Source organism: Nipponia nippon, unplaced genomic scaffold (assembly GCF_047370975.1).
Source record: "Nipponia nippon isolate SJK-2023a ecotype South Korea unplaced genomic scaffold, ASM4737097v1 scaffold_23, whole genome shotgun sequence".
NCBI lineage: Eukaryota > Metazoa > Chordata > Aves > Pelecaniformes > Threskiornithidae > Nipponia > Nipponia nippon.
In genome coordinates, this window is record NW_028262340.1 from 594,172 (window position 1) to 613,924 (window position 19,753).

The 19,753-nt window shown below is 43.4% G+C and overlaps 1 protein-coding gene and 1 long non-coding RNA gene across 3 annotated transcripts; one reads left to right on the plus strand and one right to left on the minus strand.

The window, feature by feature from the left end:
* Nucleotides 1-783: 783 nt before the first annotated feature.
* STX12 (syntaxin 12) lies at nt 784-14,858 on the minus strand. Its single transcript, XM_087760843.1, has 9 exons — nt 14,650-14,858; nt 11,340-11,409; nt 9,533-9,632; nt 7,513-7,650; nt 6,575-6,618; nt 4,513-4,618; nt 3,991-4,063; nt 3,738-3,820; nt 784-2,245 (listed from the first exon to the last, which is right to left on the minus strand). Exons 1-9 carry the CDS (start codon nt 14,759-14,761, stop codon nt 2,153-2,155), a joined length of 819 nt encoding a protein of 272 aa, XP_087616969.1. The 5' UTR covers nt 14,762-14,858; the 3' UTR covers nt 784-2,152.
* On the plus strand, nt 2,265-13,617 carry LOC148055340 (uncharacterized). Of its 2 annotated transcripts, XR_015705467.1 has the most exons (4): nt 2,265-2,429; nt 2,510-2,624; nt 8,296-8,405; nt 13,418-13,617. It is a non-coding gene; the product is annotated as an uncharacterized LOC148055340 (long non-coding RNA). The 2 variants fall into 2 exon arrangements; XR_015705468.1 differs by lacking the exon at nt 2,510-2,624.
* Nucleotides 14,859-19,753: the final 4,895 nt, after the last annotated feature.

The following is a 19,753-nucleotide window of genomic DNA, read 5'->3' on the forward strand; positions in this document are numbered from 1 at the left end:
GCGAGCGCCAGGCTGCCGACAGTGAGTTTCCAGCATCTCCCTGACTGGTAGACAAGAGATCCGAGAGCCAGGAACGCTTCGTGCCAGAATGCCGCAGCAGCAGCGATGAGAGTTTCCGACGGTGATTTTTCACACTCAGAAACATTAGTCAAGGCTGCTGTTAAAAACAGTTTCCAGCACTAAGTTAAATGATGTAAAGAGGAGAAAGGAGTCAAGCAGTTACAGCAATCTCGAGTCCAGCGAGCTGGACTGCTGTTCTCAATTCCAGTTTCCAGAGGACTAAAACAGGCTAGAGTGAGGATGGATCCCACAAATAACACACCCAGGCTCCCTTTTAAGCATGCTGAGGGGGTAAGTGCTTTCATTTTCACATGGAGATGAGACATCCCTGCAGCAGGCTCTACCATTCAGGAGGAATGTTTTAAATAAGGAGCAGAACAACACACAGTTGCCTTCCCAAATTTTACCATACAGGCTCAGCAAAGACTTGAAGTTCTAGCAACAGGCAACTAGTCAAAGTTGACCCAACACTGTTCTGGGGCATCAGATTCATTTTTCCGTGATCAGCTATTGCACAGGGCTCAGCCCAGGAGTTTTGTGTATGTCCGTGTCCAAGTAATTCAGTGGTTTCAGTTAGTTTCATTCTTAAGAGTCAGGGACCACAGAACTGAAGCTGGAGGAAACACTGCTGTTGCTGATATAAAGTCTTCTACCCTGCTTACAGAGGGAGCTGCAAACATACCTGTGCCGATGCCTCAACTGCACGAGAAAGAAGCTCTGACATAGGCTTTTAAAAGTGTTTATTGACGGTTATTAGATGGAATGATGGCGCAATAGTGCAAACCACTGTGCAATTGGGAGAACACACTCCCTTCCCAGCTTTCACATTTACTTTATTATACAGGAGACATAGAATAAGGATTAAATACAAAATGGGTCAGTATGCTGCATTTACCACACTCCGTTGGGCTTTGGACAGATTACTGTTCCCTCAGTGCATGTCAGTTCAGAGCTACATCGAAGTGGGAAGTGGCTGCTACGTTCTGTCCATCTCTACTAGCAAGGCAGTTGGAACCAGCGGTCTTTTTCATTTGCACACACATCCTCGGTCTGAAAAACCTAGCACTTCACTCAGCCAGTTTCTGCACTTTCTGTTTCATAAAGAATGGAAAATGCCAGATGTTCACAAACCACACATAATATTTACTAGTACACTACAAGTGAGCTTCAAAAGTACTTCTTCAGAAGCAAGATTTCAGCTAATGCTCATCTATCTTGCTAGCTTGTAAACTTAGGTGCCCACTTCCTCGTCTTTGCGTGATTTTCTCCTGGGAAGCTTCTAAAAACAATTAGGAGCGAGCAGCTAAACTTTATATTTCTAGTGCTTGAGAGTCAGCATTGGAAGAGACTTATTAGTCCAATAAAAAACCACCAGCTAGTTTCTCTAAGGAAGTTGCATTGTTAGATTATAAGTCAAAGAACATCCTGTCCTCAAATGATGCATTTTGGAAAAAAAACCAACCCCAACCACGCTCAAAAAATTAAAGACCACTGTTATGAGTCTGAAGGCTAAACTGACCAGCACGCAGCGGTTCCAACTGTCACGCATGCATACTTCTCCTTGCTTTTCAAACCTGTAGCATCTTTCTCTTCAAGAGAATCTAGAACCACAGCCACTTGGAGACTAATAAAACCATGGGGCAGATACTGGAGACTTTAGAAACTGCTGGATTAAGGTAATGTGAATTGGTGTTGTGCCCTCTTTGAATGTCATTCTGATTCCAGTCCAACAAAGTTACCTATACATATAAAATGTTAAAGTTGTGCCACTTGTCAAAAACAAGACATCTCCAATTATCAATCACACTTCAGCATACAGTTGGGACAGGGAATAATACATTACAGAAAGCAAAACCACAATATTTTAGTTACATAAAACAATATAATTTGTATATAAACTGATAAATACTGTCTCCATGGTTCACTAATTCCAAATACTAGTTATCTGCACATTAGTTGCTAATATCTATTACTAGAAGTAGGTCCAGCTTGTGCTCTCTCAGGGTGGTTAACTCATTTCCGAGACTAGTCAGCCTGTTTGCTCTGAGGGAAAAAAAATCTCAGCAATGAGACTAGGTTCCATGTGAAGATTTCATTTTGTCGTCTGCCAGATAATGAATCCTATGATTATAGAAGCCACAGCAAGACCAAGAATCAGGATACAGATCTTCTTACGGGATTTCTTCTAATAAAAGAAGAAAAAAAAGCCACTGACACCAGGAACAGATGACAAGAGGAAAGAGCAAGCCTACCAGTTAACGTTACTAACTTTGGCGAACTGGAGCACTTGATACCCGTACTTATTGAAGAGAAGTAGCCAGTGTAGACCGAACGCTTTTACATGTTCCTTAAACTGCATGATCCTACAGGTAATGTTTTTAGTTTTAGGAGCACAGCAGTCTAAGAAATACAGTTAAGTCAAAATGTGACAAGTTTTGCTTCTCTTAAGGAAAACGCAAGCTTTACTTCAACTTGACAACACCTACCATATGCTTTTCATACCAAGGGACAACACCGTGGCTTCAAAGGAAAGCCAAACATCTCTAGCTATTTAGATTTTCCAGGTAAGACTAATAAAACTGCTAAGCAGTTCTCTGATACAATCTCCCCTTGGCCACTTGGAGTTGGTGTAGAAATAGTATTGCATTTCTACAGTTCAAATGATTTAATATACAGTTACTGTACTTCGATTTTACAGCTTTGATCACTTTATTCATCATAGGAAACTACAGTCTGTCCATATACACCAAATATTTTTAACTTGGTATCTAAGGATCTGAGGATCGTTATATATAACCACTTCCAGCTCCATCCAGAAAAACACATCCAATGCATGTCCAATAGCTCCCAAACTTAGATTTATAACGTACCTCAAAATTTTATGAAGGAAGCCATGGGGAGAGAGAATACTACGAAGTGCTGCCAGATGGTAAAAGCTACTTTCCCTCCCTTGCAGCAGCACTGGGGTTTTATTGCCTCCTAGTGCCTCCCCACTTAACAGCTTGAAAGAGTCCAATTTTTTTATCTTGTGGAAGCCTGAAGTCCCAGCCCTGAAACTCTGTATGGGACTGACTGAAGCAGAATCCCTTGTTCCTTCACAGAACCTGAACCTATGGGGACAATAGTGATGAAAGGAACCTACAGAAAACATTGAATATCATACACAAAGGAGATTTAAGCAGCAGTGAGAACCACTGCAAGAGATTTGATGGGACAGGGAGGACAGACTACGGGATAGACACTCAGCAGTTAGAAAGAAGGGGGCTGCAAATCCCGGTCACCAGAAGTTTCCCAAGCCTGGGCAAGGATTTTTGCACATCAGCGTCTTGGCTGATAGGTTTACAAGGTGGATACAACATGAGAATTTGTTCTTGTTTAACTGTTCTGTTAACTCCTGAGAACGGCAGACAGCTAAACACTTAAACTTGCTGAGCACACCTACATGAAGGCACAGACTGACAATATACCCTCTGAAGTAGAAGGGTAATTTCAGTACTGTGTTTTTGACTTAAGTGCTTTATCTGTTCCTTGCAGCACAATTTGAGTGACTGCCAGCTTGCACAAGCTGTTTTTAATAACTTGTTTGGTGTGCTGTAGTCCTCAGTATGTGTCTTGTTATTCCCGTTCCATTATTGCTCAACTGTATATTGACAATAATGCAAGCATACAGAATTTACCTGATAATAGGCAGCTCTCTGTAACTGCTCACTGGCTCTTTCCACATGGACTTCTGCACTTTCCACATTTGCCTCTATGCTATCTATGGAAAAATAAGAGAACTCATTGTAAAATATTTCAGAGCTTCGGTGTTTAAAAAAAAATAATCAGAAATACAATACTTTTAATGCAAAATACTGGAAAATTTAATCTACGTAGGCAAAATATGTAATTGAACTAAAAAGAAACTTCCTATTATCCAAACACACTTACCAATCATATCTCCTTGGTCATGAATCATCATGGCTAAATCCTTAAATATCTGATTGACATCCAAAATGTCTGCCTGAAGACAACAGTTTGACAAGTTATAACAAACATTGGTTACAATTTTTCTGACCATTGCTCAAAGTGTCAGAGTGGATACTGTCATTCACTGACTGAGGTGACGTGATGCTACTACCTATGGAACTTGGGATTGACACGAGCCTACAATATTCCTGCTACTGAATATTTGTTTCATCACGCTAGCAATTAGCGCAGTATGGAACTGAGATGAACATTGTAACGCGAGTTGCTCCTACCATCTCTGAAGGACCCCCAGTCAACGCCGAAGGAAAATATACCTAGTCTCCTTCAACAGGAGCAGGGAGATTGATCTTGGCATCAATCCTCTCTACAAGGAACTCTGTTCCTCCACCTTCAGATCTCCTCAGCCCATCCCATTAGTTAGCACTGCACGACTCCTTTGGTTTATCTCCCAATACTGTTAACTGTGCAGGATCTACTGGTCACCTCTAATTGCCTGATTGCTGTTTCTCTTTCTTTAATGAGTTCAAGGTCCTGTTCAGTTATTGCCACATCTTCTTCCTGAGACTGCATTTGATTCCAATCTTCACCACTGGAAAGAGATGGAAAGAAAGTACGACTCTTTCTCTGAGTATAGGTACTTCCACACTCCATTTACAGCAAAGCGCCAGCGAGTTAAAGTGGAAAAGTTTCCTACAGAACAACCCCCAGGTTCCTGGCCCTGCAACTGTATACAGAGAGACAGAACTGATTTGTGACAGCAGTTACAGACTGCAACAACTGAGAAAAAGGGACAGATCAGGGAAAGTGAAGAAACTGGAAAGCCGTTATTTGCATAGAATACTCTGTTCTAGGATGTGACAGTTATCTATAGCATTATAGAAGAAACCTCCTTATTGCAATTCTGCTTTTTTTTTTTTTTTTTGAAAAAAACCCCAACAATCCAAAAACCTGTAACTTCCTTCCCTCTCGCCATCCCCCAAAAAGGGAGAAATCAGGGTGAAAGTTTTGATAGACAGTAGCCTGCAAGCACAACATTATCAGAACAAAAGAACACCTGACAAGCATCTGGATTCAAAGATTCTCACTTGCTATCTGGCATTTGGAGATAAGAATAAAGTGGTTTAGTATTTTAATTCATTAGTCTAGTCAGAACTTCAAATTAAATCAAAAGAGGTGTTAAAAACCAAGTAACTCTGCATCCCAGTCTACCTCTCTCCCGATGAGTTGGTACTTCGTAACTGCTGCACAAGTTACACCAATTATAGCGAAGGCCGTACCTATAATACAAGGCCATCTGTCTGTTCACCATAGAAAGTTCTTCAAGGGCAACATCCCCCTCTTCTCAAAGAGAAGTGTGCTGGAAAGCACCGTAACATTCCAGTGTTAGGTATATAACACTAAATAGTAAGTTTTTAAAAGTCTCAAAGTGCCAAAAAGAAATGAAGATAAACTACATGAGTAGGTCAGAGACAGCTGACCATCCCAGCAATTCAGCTCTGAGATGGCAGTAGGGTTTTCAGATATTTAAGGCAGAAGTTTCTGATATATAGCACACAAGAACAACTTCAAATGTGGAGCAGCTGCTGTGTGCCAGTATCTCTCACTGAGCTACGAGCCTCTGCATGAACGGGGACCTGTCTGGTTCCCCTTGCTTTAGTGAGCAAGGTCTTCCAACCTATCACAGCATCTGCATAGCTGAACAACCTGGGGTTTTCACTCCTGACTCAGTATGTGAAAGCACAGGGCTAACGAAGGGGATGCACACCAAGCAGCTGATCAGATGAAGTGCAGTTTCCAGAGGGAGGATGTACAGATGAGACATGTAGGCTTGGTCTCTTGGTTTCGAAAGTTAAAGGATTTATACAGATGGGGCCAACAGATTTCATCCCAGTTTCCTCAAACATATGCACGGTAGAAACCAATGCAGTAATCACAGATACTTCTGGAGTGTCTTGAGTTCTCTTTACTCACACTGTAGAGCTGATATAACATTTTACAAACCTACCTACTGCGCAGGCACACCGTTACTGCAAAACCGATAGAACTATCTGACAGGTGACAGTAATGCTGTCTTGTGCATGTTCTAGGATTAGTTTGCCAGTGTGCAATGTCCAGGACTTCTGAATTTAAGGCAACCTCAACCACTACTCTGTAATAGCTCCAACTGAGCTGCTAGATAACACCCAAGCCCATGAAATAAATATACAGCTCTTTGTGGAAAGAGTCACAGTGAGGGAAATCCCGACTGGTAATCTTGTGCTCACAGTCCAGAAAACCAGGAGCTCCAGCTGCCACATACTAGGGACTCTACTATTCCCCTCGGGGCAGTAATCACACAACCTACAGTTAAGGAGCATAAAATACTGTCATATGCAGTCAATTTTTTACCTTGTATATTACAAGTACTGTAATAATTGCATTTCAAATCTTTTTGCTTTGCATTCAGCTAGCAGACCCTGGCCCAAGTTAGAATAACATATCTTACTACAAAAACTTTAGTTATACATAGTTAAAACTATACATCAAGAGTACGAGAAGCTGTTACCTATCAAATGAAACAAGCTGTTCTTCTCTGAACCGCTCATCAGCCTGGAAGAGAGAAATGAGTTATTAGTCCTGCAGACTACCAGGACCACTCACAAAATCAACAGGAGTATCTTGAAGACAAAGGCATATATTGTCCAGAGAGTTCTTTGAGAATGCCACTGTCACTTCAACTTTCAGATTTAATTGAGGTTAATTAAGATTAGATTTAGATTCATCTTTAGATTTAAGTTTTAGATTCAGGATGTCTCTGCAAATCAGAGGCAACTGAGAGATCAAAAGCAGCTAGTCCATTTACTCAGATCAGCCGTCATTGTCACTTCCTTTCTGAACACGTGACAAAAATTTGGAGCATAATCCAACTGATAAATGTGTTCCCTTGTAGAAATTAAGAATGCATGCTTAACACAAAGCCTCTCAAGGCAAGGGGAGAAAAATGCTTTCACTGGCCTTTTTATTATGAATTCTTAGTAGCCACAGGGGTTTGTCAAAACATAACAGGGAGAAAGTTTGAACGTAAATTGGAGATATTAGCAGGACAGAAGCTATAACAAAATAAAGAAACATAGTGTGAGATTTAAGGTATAATTTAAGGTGTGTAAGCTTCCAACTGACCTCTTAAATTTTATAGTCTAGGGCTGACATCAAGCAAAGAGCAGCCTGCAATACTTTACCATTAACTATACTTTGACTCCCCATCTCATCCTCCGTAACATTTGCAACTACCAGGATTCCTTCCCTCCTTTACTAACTGACCAGCAGCACGCTGAAATGAGTGCCTAGTACTTACAACATCTGGAATGACAAAACTGATGCACCAAGGCCTCATCTGCGCTCAGTAACGTGTCAGTAGATGGCTATGAAGTTGGTAGGCAAGTACAAGATCTCTCAAAGATTTGTAGTTCACTGTATCAATACAAAATTCCTATCAATACTTACAGAGATACGGGAGCCAGCTCTCGCCCTTGCTACAGTCTCTTTTTCCTTCTCTGACACTCGCCTCTGTATTGCCTGGAAGTTATTTAAGGCCGCGGAGAAGTCATTCATTAAACGTTCTTTCTGAAGCCTCTGTTGGCGCTAAAGAATTGAAACAAAAGCAAGTGTTCACATACTCCCATTCACGATAATGTAACTGTCAGACTCTCAAAAAAACCATCATTGCAATAATAACAACAATGAATGCTGGCATTCAAGTGATCTTTTGGTTCCAGCATTCTGGGGCACTGAAGAGAACAAAAAGCCCACCATATTTTAATTCGTTATACCAAATGCTCTACGCCTTGCCTACTGCAGAACATTTTTGTGCAATAAGGTTCTCTCATTTCAATCTAGTTTTAAGTCTGAAGTACAGAGGTCTTCTACACTGTTACTTTTATTCAAATCACATTCCAGTAATCTACCACATTCAGTTACGTACCTTTTGGATACCTACAATGCCTTTACCCTCCATTCCTCTACTTAGTTAACCTGGTAATACTTAACTTTCTCTTGTCCTGATAAGACAACTCCCTTAACTTTCTTACAAATACAGGGAGCCCCACACTTCCAGAACCAATGACAACACCCATTACCCCAGTTTCATAAGCTCTCTCTCCCAGCCATGACACACTACGAGGCTAGTGTTATTTGATCAGAGAATATTCTTAGTCCTGATAACCATTTTAGTTTACCTTTTCTCCAAATGCATTAGTTGTAATATTCCTTTTCATCCTCATTTTACAGTACCAACTTATTTAGCCTCCACAGAATGTCTCCTTCGAGTGTTGTGACATCTCAGTTATGGGAAACAAGAAGATCTGAAAAAGCTTGTCCCAAGGACACTCAATACTCTGGTGAGTTCTTATGTTTTCCATTAGAGAGATTCCCAACAGCTGTCTCAAATTGCAGGCTTTCCAGTATTGTAATCCTTCAACAAGTTTGCATCAATTCAACAGCCATTTCAAGGAGATAAATGTTTTCAATTAATTTTTTTTATAATAAGCCACTACAGCAGCCTCATAATACACTGCAGCTTCCATCTGAGCCATCTGGAAGCAACAACCTTTCTGCCAGAGGAGATCCTCAGCATGCTGATGCTAGCTCCTGCAGATTTTGACTGGACTGCTCGAACAGGCTTCACTAGGCTTCAAAAGTCACTGCTGCATTCACTGAGATGCAGATGACAGGATTTTGTTCACCAGAGGGAGATTAACTGAAAAATATTTGCTGAACAAACAAGCAAAACGTGGCCATGCTTACAACCGGCATATAAACCTTTAAATACAGAATTAGACTAAAACAACATCTGCTGTCCCGTATCCACAGGTCATCCCACAACAGTATCACAAAAGCAGTTATATCAACATTGTGGTAGTGATTTAAAGTAGAGCAAGAAAGCGCCCACAGCAGAGGACTGTCCCTTCCCTTTCCCACAGGGACGGGGAACTCAAAAGACTATTTGGCAAGAGATAAAGTCATAATCGTGGCCGCACTATATTTTGCTTTATTGACATATGAGCAAGGTGAGTCAGCCCCCCCCCCCCGGCTAATAAATCACATGCAAGGGAAAGTTTTTTTGGCGTGACCACATTTCATACTGACATGCAGTTTGCTATGAGTTGTTATCCTCAAACGCTGCCTTGCATCACCAGGCACTTTGTAAACAAGATTATTTTTTCAGAAATTTACTCAAAAACCCAGAATTGCATACTCAGCTTTCCCCAAACATTTAGGGCTTCTTATTCTCATGCGAGTAAGTTTTATACCTATTTGCCACTGGGAAACATTGTTTTCCCAGTGTCATATAAGCAGCCAGGATGAAGCCAGTTTAATGTGTTTCCCTACTTCAACAACATTCTTCATTGCAAAAGGCTGCTGTCTCTTCAGCTGTGCCAGCTCAAGCTTTCTGAGGTTGCGGTCTAAGCTAGTTTCATGAAATGAGTGATTTAAAAATACATCCAGACAAATTCTGTGTGCCTACCTGTTCAGAAGCAGATAGAGGAAGCGGTAGAGACCCCAGCTCCTTTAGATATTCATTGGTCTCTTTGGCAAGGCAGTTTGCAGAATGCTGTAGCTGTTGTCTGAAATAAAAGTTCAAAAGCAGTTACACAAGCTTCTACCTAAAAAGCAGTCTCCGAGCATTTCAGTTTCCAAAATAATGACCAAGTAGGGGTTCTGAGATCACACGTCTTTATGGTGTTTTTTTTTTTTTCCACCCTAATGGAACCGAGATGTACTTTTAGCTTTTACCATCAACTTGAATCTGGACTATGTTTTAAAAAAAGATTCAAAGAAGTTCTGTGCTCCCTGCTAACTAGTATAATTCAGTAGTTTTAAAAAGATTTTTCTCCAATGGCATAAGAGAGGAATTCAAGAGAGAGAGACAACTTTATTCAGTGAACATAATCACTCCTCTACGGTGAATTCCTTGTGGTACCAATTGGCAACTAACGGTTCACTTGACAACCGCCAGCTCCATTGGTTAAATGTACATTTCACAAAAGTACAGAGGCTCAGAGATATTAAATTCTTACATTTTTGTGAAAATTAATGGTCAGAGAGAAGAATGATCCAGCTGCTACTTTGGGAAACGCAAGGCTTTCCTTTGAGCCTTTATGTTTTCCAACAACATTGCAATTTAAAGCTATTGTTGCAAAGAATCTAGTGCAGCAGCACCTTCATTAGTACCACAATACAGAAAGACATTAGTTACACTGAACTTAATGTAAAGACATCATCTTTTACATCAAAGACACAGTTTATTCGAAAGAATGCTAGTGCTTCACAGAGAACAGAACCACAAGTTTTATTTTGCAGCCATATGCACAAAAACCAATACTGCAAACCAGGAAGACACAAAATACTAAAACAAGAACCATTTTTTTGGCATTCAGTGGATACAAGATGCTTAAGTGAAAGTCACCTATTCAGCCCAATAGATACACAAATCAAAGTATTCAGGCTGCATTATTGTATAAGCTGACCTGCAATACGTGAGCTGAAAAAACCACCCATGCGTTTTTGTATTAAATTTGCATGGCAGCTGACAACCTGTGGAGTGCAACCACTCTCACCTTGAAGAGGAGGGCCATTTCTACAATGAAATTAAATGGAAGGACTGACTTTCAAGTTTTCTTTTATGACTCCAGAAATTATTCTTCTCAGAACTTGCTATTTATGCTTTTCAAGTTTGTAAAAGCTGCACAGACATACAGGCTCCCTGTTGAGGGTCTCCAGGAGTCAGTTTGGGCTAGGCCTGTTTAAATGTCTTCTCTATTGTCCCCCGCTGGCATATTATTCTTCTGAAATTACATGTGGTGTTTTGGCTGCCATATAGGATTGCTAATCTTTGTAGTGCCTAAATTCATCTGTACTACAAGCTACTTTTTCATCAATTACGGGTCTTCCTTGCTGTTTTTCCTTCTTGCTTTTATGTGAGGACCAAGTACCTAGCATGGCATTCATCTACTCTAAACCACAAGCGAAGCTACTATGGCTAGTCCTCAGAGTACAGCTAATGCACGGCTGATGTACTACTACCCTTTTTAAACAAACTATACTGTTTCTAACCATTCCTATCCAGCAGTTTTGAATGGCTTCTCCAGAGTCCTGCAGGAACACCTTAATTCGTCCAGTAAACTACTTAATGCAGCTAGTCATTTTTGGTTTGTAGGAGTATTAAATTTATCTAATAAAGCATCTCCCCAAAGCAAGTAACCCAGTTCCTCTAAGAATACAGACAGAAATGAAAGAGAACCTATACAAATGTCAGCTCATTTAATACTTACAAGTTCTCCTGAAGCTTGCTGGAATCCTGCTTGGTTCCCAGCTGGCTCATCAAATTCTTTATTTGAGCAGCTGAAGATAAAGAGATCACAAGATGAGTCAGTAAGACAAGTTCTAGTGTATTTTATTCCTTCTTGAATGTATTCTTCTAACTTTCCCCAAAGGATTTCTCTCAATGTTTGACTTAACTCAAGCTGGTAAGACAACACTTACATTCTTCGCTTTAAACATCCCCATTTAGACATGATCCAGCCTAAAAGACTAACTTTCAGATAAGAAAGTGATAGTGAGGCATACATACTCTGAAGACAAGTCTGTGGAGCTAAAAGCTTGTGCACTCCTCTTCCTCAACCTTTCCAGACCAACTAACATAGCTGTTTGTTTCTACCAGCCTTGTTATTTCTTTATTTTAGGCTATCACTGCTGCAGAACAACTTTACTATGCTGCGCTGCCACTTTTACATATTCTAAAGTTACTTAAATTATTAGGGCTCTGTTAAAAAAAAAAAAAAAAGCCAAGGGTTGCTATCAGTTAAAAAAAAAAAAAAACTCTGAATTTTTCTATTCATTATAGCACAAACCTTTCACAATACTGGCACAAACAATCTTTCAAGACCAGCAGATAGCAATGGTGCACTTCACAGTTAGCTTGCATCAATTCGAAATCACATTGTAGCGAGAAGAGAGATTCTAGCCCTCTTTCTCCCCATCTCCTATGTTTTTCCACTGTTTTCCTTGTGTAGGCACTAGTGCTCATGCAACCACATGAATCACATCAAACCATTAACCTACCTGAAAAGCAAGTACCACCTTCTCTCCCTGCTCCCTCTACCTTAGAAGACTTTTTTTTTTTTGACAGATCAACAAGCTCATCCACTTTATTCTGCAGCTGCACAATTTTTAACATTAATAAAGATGCTGGGTGCACCAGTTATGACAGCAGTACAAAGTTTGATTGGCTCAAATTGATCACGAAGTCATATGCTATCCCACCAAGCATTGAAAGAGGCAAGACCAAGGACTTAATATAGTTCTACAGGCAGCTGAATTGAGTTGAAATACCCCATGAGTTTAACAAGAGCTACTTCCAATTCGGTGACATCCTACTGGTGTAATTTCTGCTTTCAGCCTGGAGCAAGCCACTTCAGTTAATTAAACGTGTTGCTGAAGAAACATCAGATTCCTACAACTGTCACTTCTTTTAAAGTGATGTCCAATCGCTTATTAACAACGGCTGCTCAGCTAAGGCTGCAATATGATTTAATCAGCAATTAGGCAAGTATTCCAGCTTTTGCATCCAGTAAGAGTATTCTCACTGAGAATTCTAGACCTCTGTTAGCTCACACAGTGAGGAGCTGTTAGCAGCTTCCTACACGCTCAGGTGAACATGGCTTCTAGAAAGCAAGACTGCACGTCTTTCACAGCTCTGTCAGCCCCAGGAGGGTCAGAAAAGTTCACAGTCAAGCTAAGCTGACAAACAGCTCGGGGACTATACTCTGTGCGCCGATATCAAGGACTTTGCAAGTGGTATTTGCACTATAACATCTAGATATTCTGTGATGTGTTTTTTTTGTCCATTGGGGGAGATTCTTGCATGAATCCCATTTCCATGCCAGGCAACGTGCTTTTTGTCCTGATCTGAGCCAGGTTCAGCAGTTTGCTGTGCTTAGTTTGTTTCGGCCAACAGCAAGGCACAGAGCCTACACAAAATGAGAGCAAAGCGTCTGGGAGGCCAAAGGAAGGGGTTGGAGCTCTTGACCATTACTCTTTGGATGATGGGTATACTTATCAACACAGAGAGACCCCCTCAGTCAACAGCTTTCAGTCTCCAAACCCTTTCAATTTTAGGCTGTAAAGCCTTCCACATACTGACTAATTTACACTTAAGATTACTTAAAACATTTCAGTCTCTGCTCTAGATGCTCAGGTAATGTAACAGTCTTGCAAGCAACAGTTTTGCCAGCTCAGGTCAAAAGTTTTCTGTACATTTTGTGTGAAATGCTAACTCTGTACAGAGTTTCCCAAAAGGAGTGAATAATAGTCAGCTGTGTCCACTGTTTGCTTGCTGTTTTCCTTACAGGGAATGAAAGGAGAAACGAGGACAAGCTCAAGGCTTCAATATCTCTTCTCCTCCTAGGCTTGAATGGAAAGCTTTTATAAAATGTGTAATAAAGTTAATTACTGTAACGTTAAGTCAGATGTTCTGTGTGTTCCCACCCACCTTGATAAAAACTGTAAGGCTATTTGTTTCATTTGAGATAGGCAGCGCACTGAGATAGGATGGCTGCTGGCCATGAGACAGTGGAAGCTTGTCCTGTGAGAAAGAGAAGCTGAACTGCTTCGAAGGGGAAGCTCACAGAAGTCCCATGGAAGGGAGGGGGGTGTAAAGGAAAAGAAAGAAAAAAACCCAGACAACCCATGTTATTTGGTGAACTTAGAAGCAATTCAACTAGCAGCCATGCCTATACCAAGAGGGAATGAACATGACTGAGTGAAAGCAAAGCAGTTTCAGCAATGTTAATAGCTTTGTATAGTCAAATTGGATAAGTCACCAACTTTTAGAGAAACCAACATGTTCAACTGACCTTGCCCCTAAAACACTGCACGGGTACTTGGGTAATTAATGCCTTTTTTAGCGAAGGCGGTATCTGTAGGAAGGGGTTATATCAAAGACTCTTTTGGAAGCGACTCATTTAGTAAGCAGTATTTCAGCGATCAATACTAGGATTTCAATGATTAGCTTACGATACCAATAACTTTCCCTAACGACAACCATATGACCAAGAAACCGCACCACCGTTTCCTCCACGGCAGCCTGCCGGCAGCAGGACGCCTCCCTGCGGAACTCGGCCGGCTCAGCTACGAGGCAACGGGCAAGTTCACACCGGCCCTCGGCGGGGGACGGCCTCTGCCTCCCCGCGGCCACTCGGGCACCTCACCAAGGCGCCTAAGGCGGATGAGAAGCCGGGCTCCTGCCAGGGGTGGCGGCGGGTTTCAGTTCTGCTGGGGAGGAGCGCGGCTCGGCCAGAGCCACATAAACCCCGCATCTAAAGCGGCCGGAGCGGCTGCTTCGCCCAGGCCAGCGCTTAATTACAATGGATGGAGAAGGAAGCTCAGCCGCCGGCTGGCAGCGAGGCCCCCGCCCCCGGGAGGCCCCCGGTCCGCCCGCCCGACACCGCCCCGGCCGAGCCCCCGCCAGCCCCGGGGAGCGCTCCCTCCGCACCACCGCCGCGGCGGCCGCCGCGCTCCTCACGGCCGGGGCCGGGGCCGGGGCCGGGGCCGGGCCGCCCCTTCCCCCCCGGGCGCACTCACTGTACTGCGCGATGCGCTGCACGTTGGCGCTGCATGTCTGGATGATGCCGCCGAAGTCCCGCGGCGGGGGCGGCGCCCCGGGGCGGTAGGGGTCCAGCGGGCCGTACGACATGGCCGGGCCGGGCCGGGCCGGGAGGGAGGGAGGGAGAGAGGGAGGGGAGGCAGGGAAGGAGCGCGGCTCCGCCGGGCCCAGCTGACAGCGCCCCGCCGGCCTCCGCGCATGCGCTGCCGCCGCCGCCGGGCGCGGCTGAGGGAGCGCCCGCAGATGCGCGGGGCGCGGCCGCCGGCGCCTGCGCGCTGGAGGGGCGGGGAGCGCGGCCGGGCGGGGGGCGCTCGGCCTGGGGCGCCGCGGCGGCGGGGGAGGCGCTGGGGAGGAGCCCGGCCCGGCCGCCCGGGGCCCCGCGACCGCCTGGCGGGGCGCTGCGGAGGAGCCGCGGCTCCCAGTGCGCGGTTTCGCTGCCGAGCGGTGCCGCCGCCAGGCGGCTGTGAGGGGAGGCTGCGCCCTGTCCCTGCCAGGGCCTGGGGGATGAAGGGATGGAGAGCAGCCCTGCCGAGAAGGACTTGGGGGTGCTGACAGACGAAAAGCTGGCCATGAGCCGGCGATGTGCGCTGGCAGCCCAGAAAGCCAAGCGTCTCCTGGGCTGCATCCCCCGCAGCGTGGGCAGCAGGGCGAGGGGGGGATTCTGCCCCTCTGCCCCGCTCTGGGGAGACCCCCCTGGAGCCCCGCGTCCAGCTCGGGGGTCCTCAGCACGGGAAGGACATGGAGCTGTTGGAGCGGGGCCGGAGGAGGCCACAGCAATGGTGCGAGGGTGGCACAGCTCTGCTGTGGGGACAGGCTGAGAGCTGGGGGTGCTCAGCCTGGAGAGGAGGAGGCTGCGGGCAGACCTCATTGCGGCCTTGCAGTGCTTAAAGGGGGCTTATCAGAAAGATGGGGACAGGCTTTTTAGCAGGGCCAATAGCGACAGGACCAGGGGTGATGGTTTTAAACTAAAAGAGGGGAGATTCAGACTAGATATGAGGAAGACATTTTTTGCAATGAGGGTGGTGAAACACTGGCAGGGGTTGCCCAGAGGTGGTAGATGCCCTGTCCTTGGAAACATTCAAGGCCAGGCTGGATGGGGCTCTGAGCAACCTGGTCTGGTTGTAGATGTCCCTGCCCATGGCAGGGGGATGGACTGGATGGCCTGGAAAGGTCCCTTCCATCCCAAAGCATTCGGTGATTCTATGATAAAGCCAAGGTTGTTTTAGTCATAACCTGTGCTTGCATGAATGCAATGCCGAACAAGATCGCTCCCGTTTTAGGCCTCATTAGATGAGATAAATCCTGCTGTAGCGCCTCTGAAAGGCAGTGAATGCTCTAAACTTTCTGAAAGGCCTAGAATTTATAATTGGTCAATAAACAGTGGGAGAATAACAAAGTAAGTGTTTAGAAGTAGAGCATACATAACAATTTGCAATTAAACTTTATCCCTTATCTTTCCGTTATTACAGAGCTGTCAAAGACAATTATGAGATTCTTTCCACATAACACTACTTTAAATTGCATCTCAAAACTTAAATTGCATCTCAAAACATGACACACACACACTGGCTCCTGGGGAAATGCCTGTTTCAAGACAGCAGAGCAATTTAATTTGAATAATCAGTTGTATAATTTCTTTGGTCAGATAACTGATTTTAATCAAACCAAGGCTGTAAAATTAGTTTCCTTTTGTCCTGCTTTAATTTCAGCTTAAAATATATAATGAACTAAATTGTAGGTGCTTTTCTAATGCCACCACTGGAGGTAATCATATCTGAACTTAAAAAGTGTCTGAACTTAAAAAAAATGATTGCTGTCAACAAACAGAAACATTTGCGCCGGTCCTGAAGTGGTACTCAAAGCGGTCCTCACTCTGCTGGTATAAATAGCCCCGTTACCTGAAAATGCAGCCTCTAAAGAAGAAAATTGCTTCACTGCTAACAGTGCCTTCCAATAAATTACCAAAGTTACTGTGAACATTTATTGCACAGGTAAGTCCACGCTTAAGGTGTCAGTCAAAGGCAAAATGCATCAGTGACTGAAGAGTCCGTGTTCTCCCTGGTTTCAGGTGGCAGGTGCAGACAGGGGAGGTGGACGTGTCGCCTCGCTGAAGCAATTCGGTTTTCATTCGGTCCCGTTCCGTATTTGGTTTTGCGTTTCAGTGTTTATTTATTAGTGAAGCTGTTGGTGTGTCCATTTCTGTACTATAAGCACAATAAAAGTGAGATATTTTGATATAAAAAGCACGAATATTTCAATGTGTATTCACAGAGATTACAAAATAATCACTTTAGCAATATCAGAATATAAACTAGGAGGAAAACAATTAGATAAAAAATAGAGAACCTTTTTAAATGTTGAAAACAATTTACATTTTAAAATGATTTAAAAAATCATAATATGTTTACACAGTTTCTCAACTTACCTCTTTTTGTTCGGCTAGCAATACAATGCTAGCTTTCAAATAAAGAGTAAAGAAATTTAAGTTAACATCCATTTCTGCTCCATTTCTACAGCAGCTATAGTGTTTTAACAGAAGTACATCCAGTCTTTGAATAAAAGATCTGAGGTCATGCCCTGTAAGAAGCAAAGAAGTCGGTGTATGTATGATTAAAAGTAAGAGTGTAAATATTTCTTTGAGAAATGCCTGATACAGTAACAAATTTCTAATTACAGAAGTGTCCACAACAGGTCAAAATTATGGTAAATGTAGAGCAGGGCTATGGATGAAACCTGTATGTGCAAGAGAGATTTATTCAACGTGAAGGACAGGAGCAGTTTGTTGAGGTTGGTTTGACCGCTGGTTTGCTTGAAACAGCATGTAGGCAAATACTTGCAGCTCCTGAACTGTCAAAACACTTGTTCACGTTGAACAAATCTTCGGTGAGCACCAAAAGGGGCTTAGGACAAAGGCGGCAGGCGTTGGAGAGGGCACCGAGAGTAGCACAGAAAATTCCCAGGTTGACCACATTTGTGACAGAAACTAATTTGAAATAGAATGTAGTAAATAACAATAAACAGTACTACAAATTTTAGTGAAGCACCGCTTTTTACTCTGTTTAAGAGTATTAACAAACTGGAACTTGCTTTTCAGCTTCAGAAGTATTCTAGGAGAAATAACCCTCATCCCTCCAACATTATATTCCTAAGAAAGGCTTTGTAAAATAAACAGAAGTAAAACAAACATATGGTGGTGTTGGACTGTGGTAGCAAATAATGTGTGCTGCAAGTGGTCTCTTTTACATACGCTAAATAAGCAAACTGTTGTCAGGAGATGAAAATACCCTTTAAAGAAAAGAAGCAGCACTTTAAAAGGGTTTTCCTTGTCTCTTGACAGAAGGTTACTGTGAAAATCCGGATTGCTGTCTTGGCTGCATCAGATTCATGGTTTCTGAAGGTCTGTAATGATGCTGGAATTGTTTGGCTGCAGCCAAGCTGTACAGTACGTTCTCCTGGATGAGCTGTTCTTCTGAAAGAGTGTCCATTTTAGCGTGGTGCATTTGCTGTGATAAAATCCCACGCTCCCTCCCTTCCTTTGAAGAATAATGACACTCTCATCTCAGAGAATAAGAGATCTTTTTCTTTCTCTTTTGTTCTGTTTTGTCAGTGTCCGCTCTGAAGAGGTGACAGACAAACAGCCAGTGTCTTGAAGATGGACGTGCTTTATTGTGTAAATTTCTGGCCTGATGATTTACACTCGATATTGTCTGGCTGAAAAGCACCATCGTCTTCTCTAGGTGCTTTTGTGCCCTGGGAGTTGGTGTTTTTTTTTGGAAAAACCAATAAAAATGTTAATTCCAAAAGAAGGGAATCTCTGGGTCATGAGATCTCACTGCACACATTGACTGACCGATGGGGGAGGAAGGGAGAGCAGCTCAAGCTTCGTGATGCCAGCTATTTCACACTCTATATACATTCATCATCATCAGGCATAACTGATCGCAAAGTCAATCTGTGTTGTGTACCTGGATCTCCCAGCTCCAATTCTGTCCATCCCTGTGGAAAAAGTAAAGCTTGGTTTTAAGAAAAAAATTTTACAGTGGTTTTAAGTTGGGGCATTTATTCAGTGTTTGGAGAACCAGTTCTTCAAATGCAGAAGAATTGCCAGTATCTTCTTTTGCACACTTCTTCAGTGAAATAGGACCATCTACAGAGAAAGGAAGCCTGCAGACCAAATGAGCAGTAGAAAGAAGAGGAACGACTCGCAGACCACCGGGGTAATCTCTCGGGTCTAAGGAAGCTTGTGGCATGCACAACGCAGGGTGATGCACGTGTCCTCCGCCAGTGCTCGGTGCTGCCCTTCGGGGATTGCACCTGCACTGCATTTCTGCCTACAGACTCGGCAGTGTGAATTCATCCTAGTTTCTAGATGTATCTATCTAAAAAAATCTCCAGGATTAGTCCTTTCTCGGTGGTAGATTTGTCCTGGGACTGAAGGAACAATCCTCCCCCAAGAAACTGCTGTGGGGAGCAATAGTGGGTGGCAGAGAGAGCACACATATGCAAGGAAGGATAGGCTGGATTCACACACCGCTGTCTACACTGAATTGCCATAACAAAAGTCACCAGCTTGCATGCTGCTGGCGTGAATTTAGGATCTTTCTTCTTCATAGGCTAAATCCAATCATGGAAGAAAACAACTGGCACATCCAGAGTGCCTGTAATGCCTCTTCATGACAGAGTCTTCAGAGATCTTTCAAAGAACTTCACAAAGATAAATCTAATTTGGAGGGATCCCTGGAGAGGGAAACAGGATGTGGAAAACATCGTGTCCGCTTCCTTGTATGCACTACAGCCCTGTCAGGTGAAAGGAAGATTTGAAAGCACAGAGAGGATACAAAGAAGGAAAACTACAGAGTGAGCAGCACCGTGGGTCATCACAATCGAGGTGATGCCTGGAAGCCCAGCAAGCTGCGGTTCTGCCTGCTGCTGCTTTTGGTTTTGAGACCACAGGTGTGCATAGGTGCAAAGTGGCATTCCTAGTGAACACAGCAATGTTTGGCAGGCAAGGAGGTGATGACAGAGTTGCCTGACAAGATCAGTTCTGCTCTAGAGGTACTTTTCACATAATTGCTACTTACT

What these genes read in the sequence shown, in the direction of transcription:
- STX12 (XM_087760843.1), bottom strand. Translation starts at nt 14,761, where the DNA reads ATGTCGTACGGCCCGCTGGACCCCTACCGCCCCGGGGCGCCGCCCCCG. An exon ending in AGCAAGCTTCAGGAGAACTT is followed by an intron (nt 9,633 to 11,339) that starts GTAAGTATTAAA and finishes CTTTTATTTCAG; the next exon opens with ACAACAGCTACAGCATTCTG. An exon ending in TGACCAAGGAGATATGATTG is followed by an intron (nt 3,821 to 3,990) that starts GTAAGTGTGTTT and finishes ATTTTTCCATAG; the next exon opens with ATAGCATAGAGGCAAATGTG.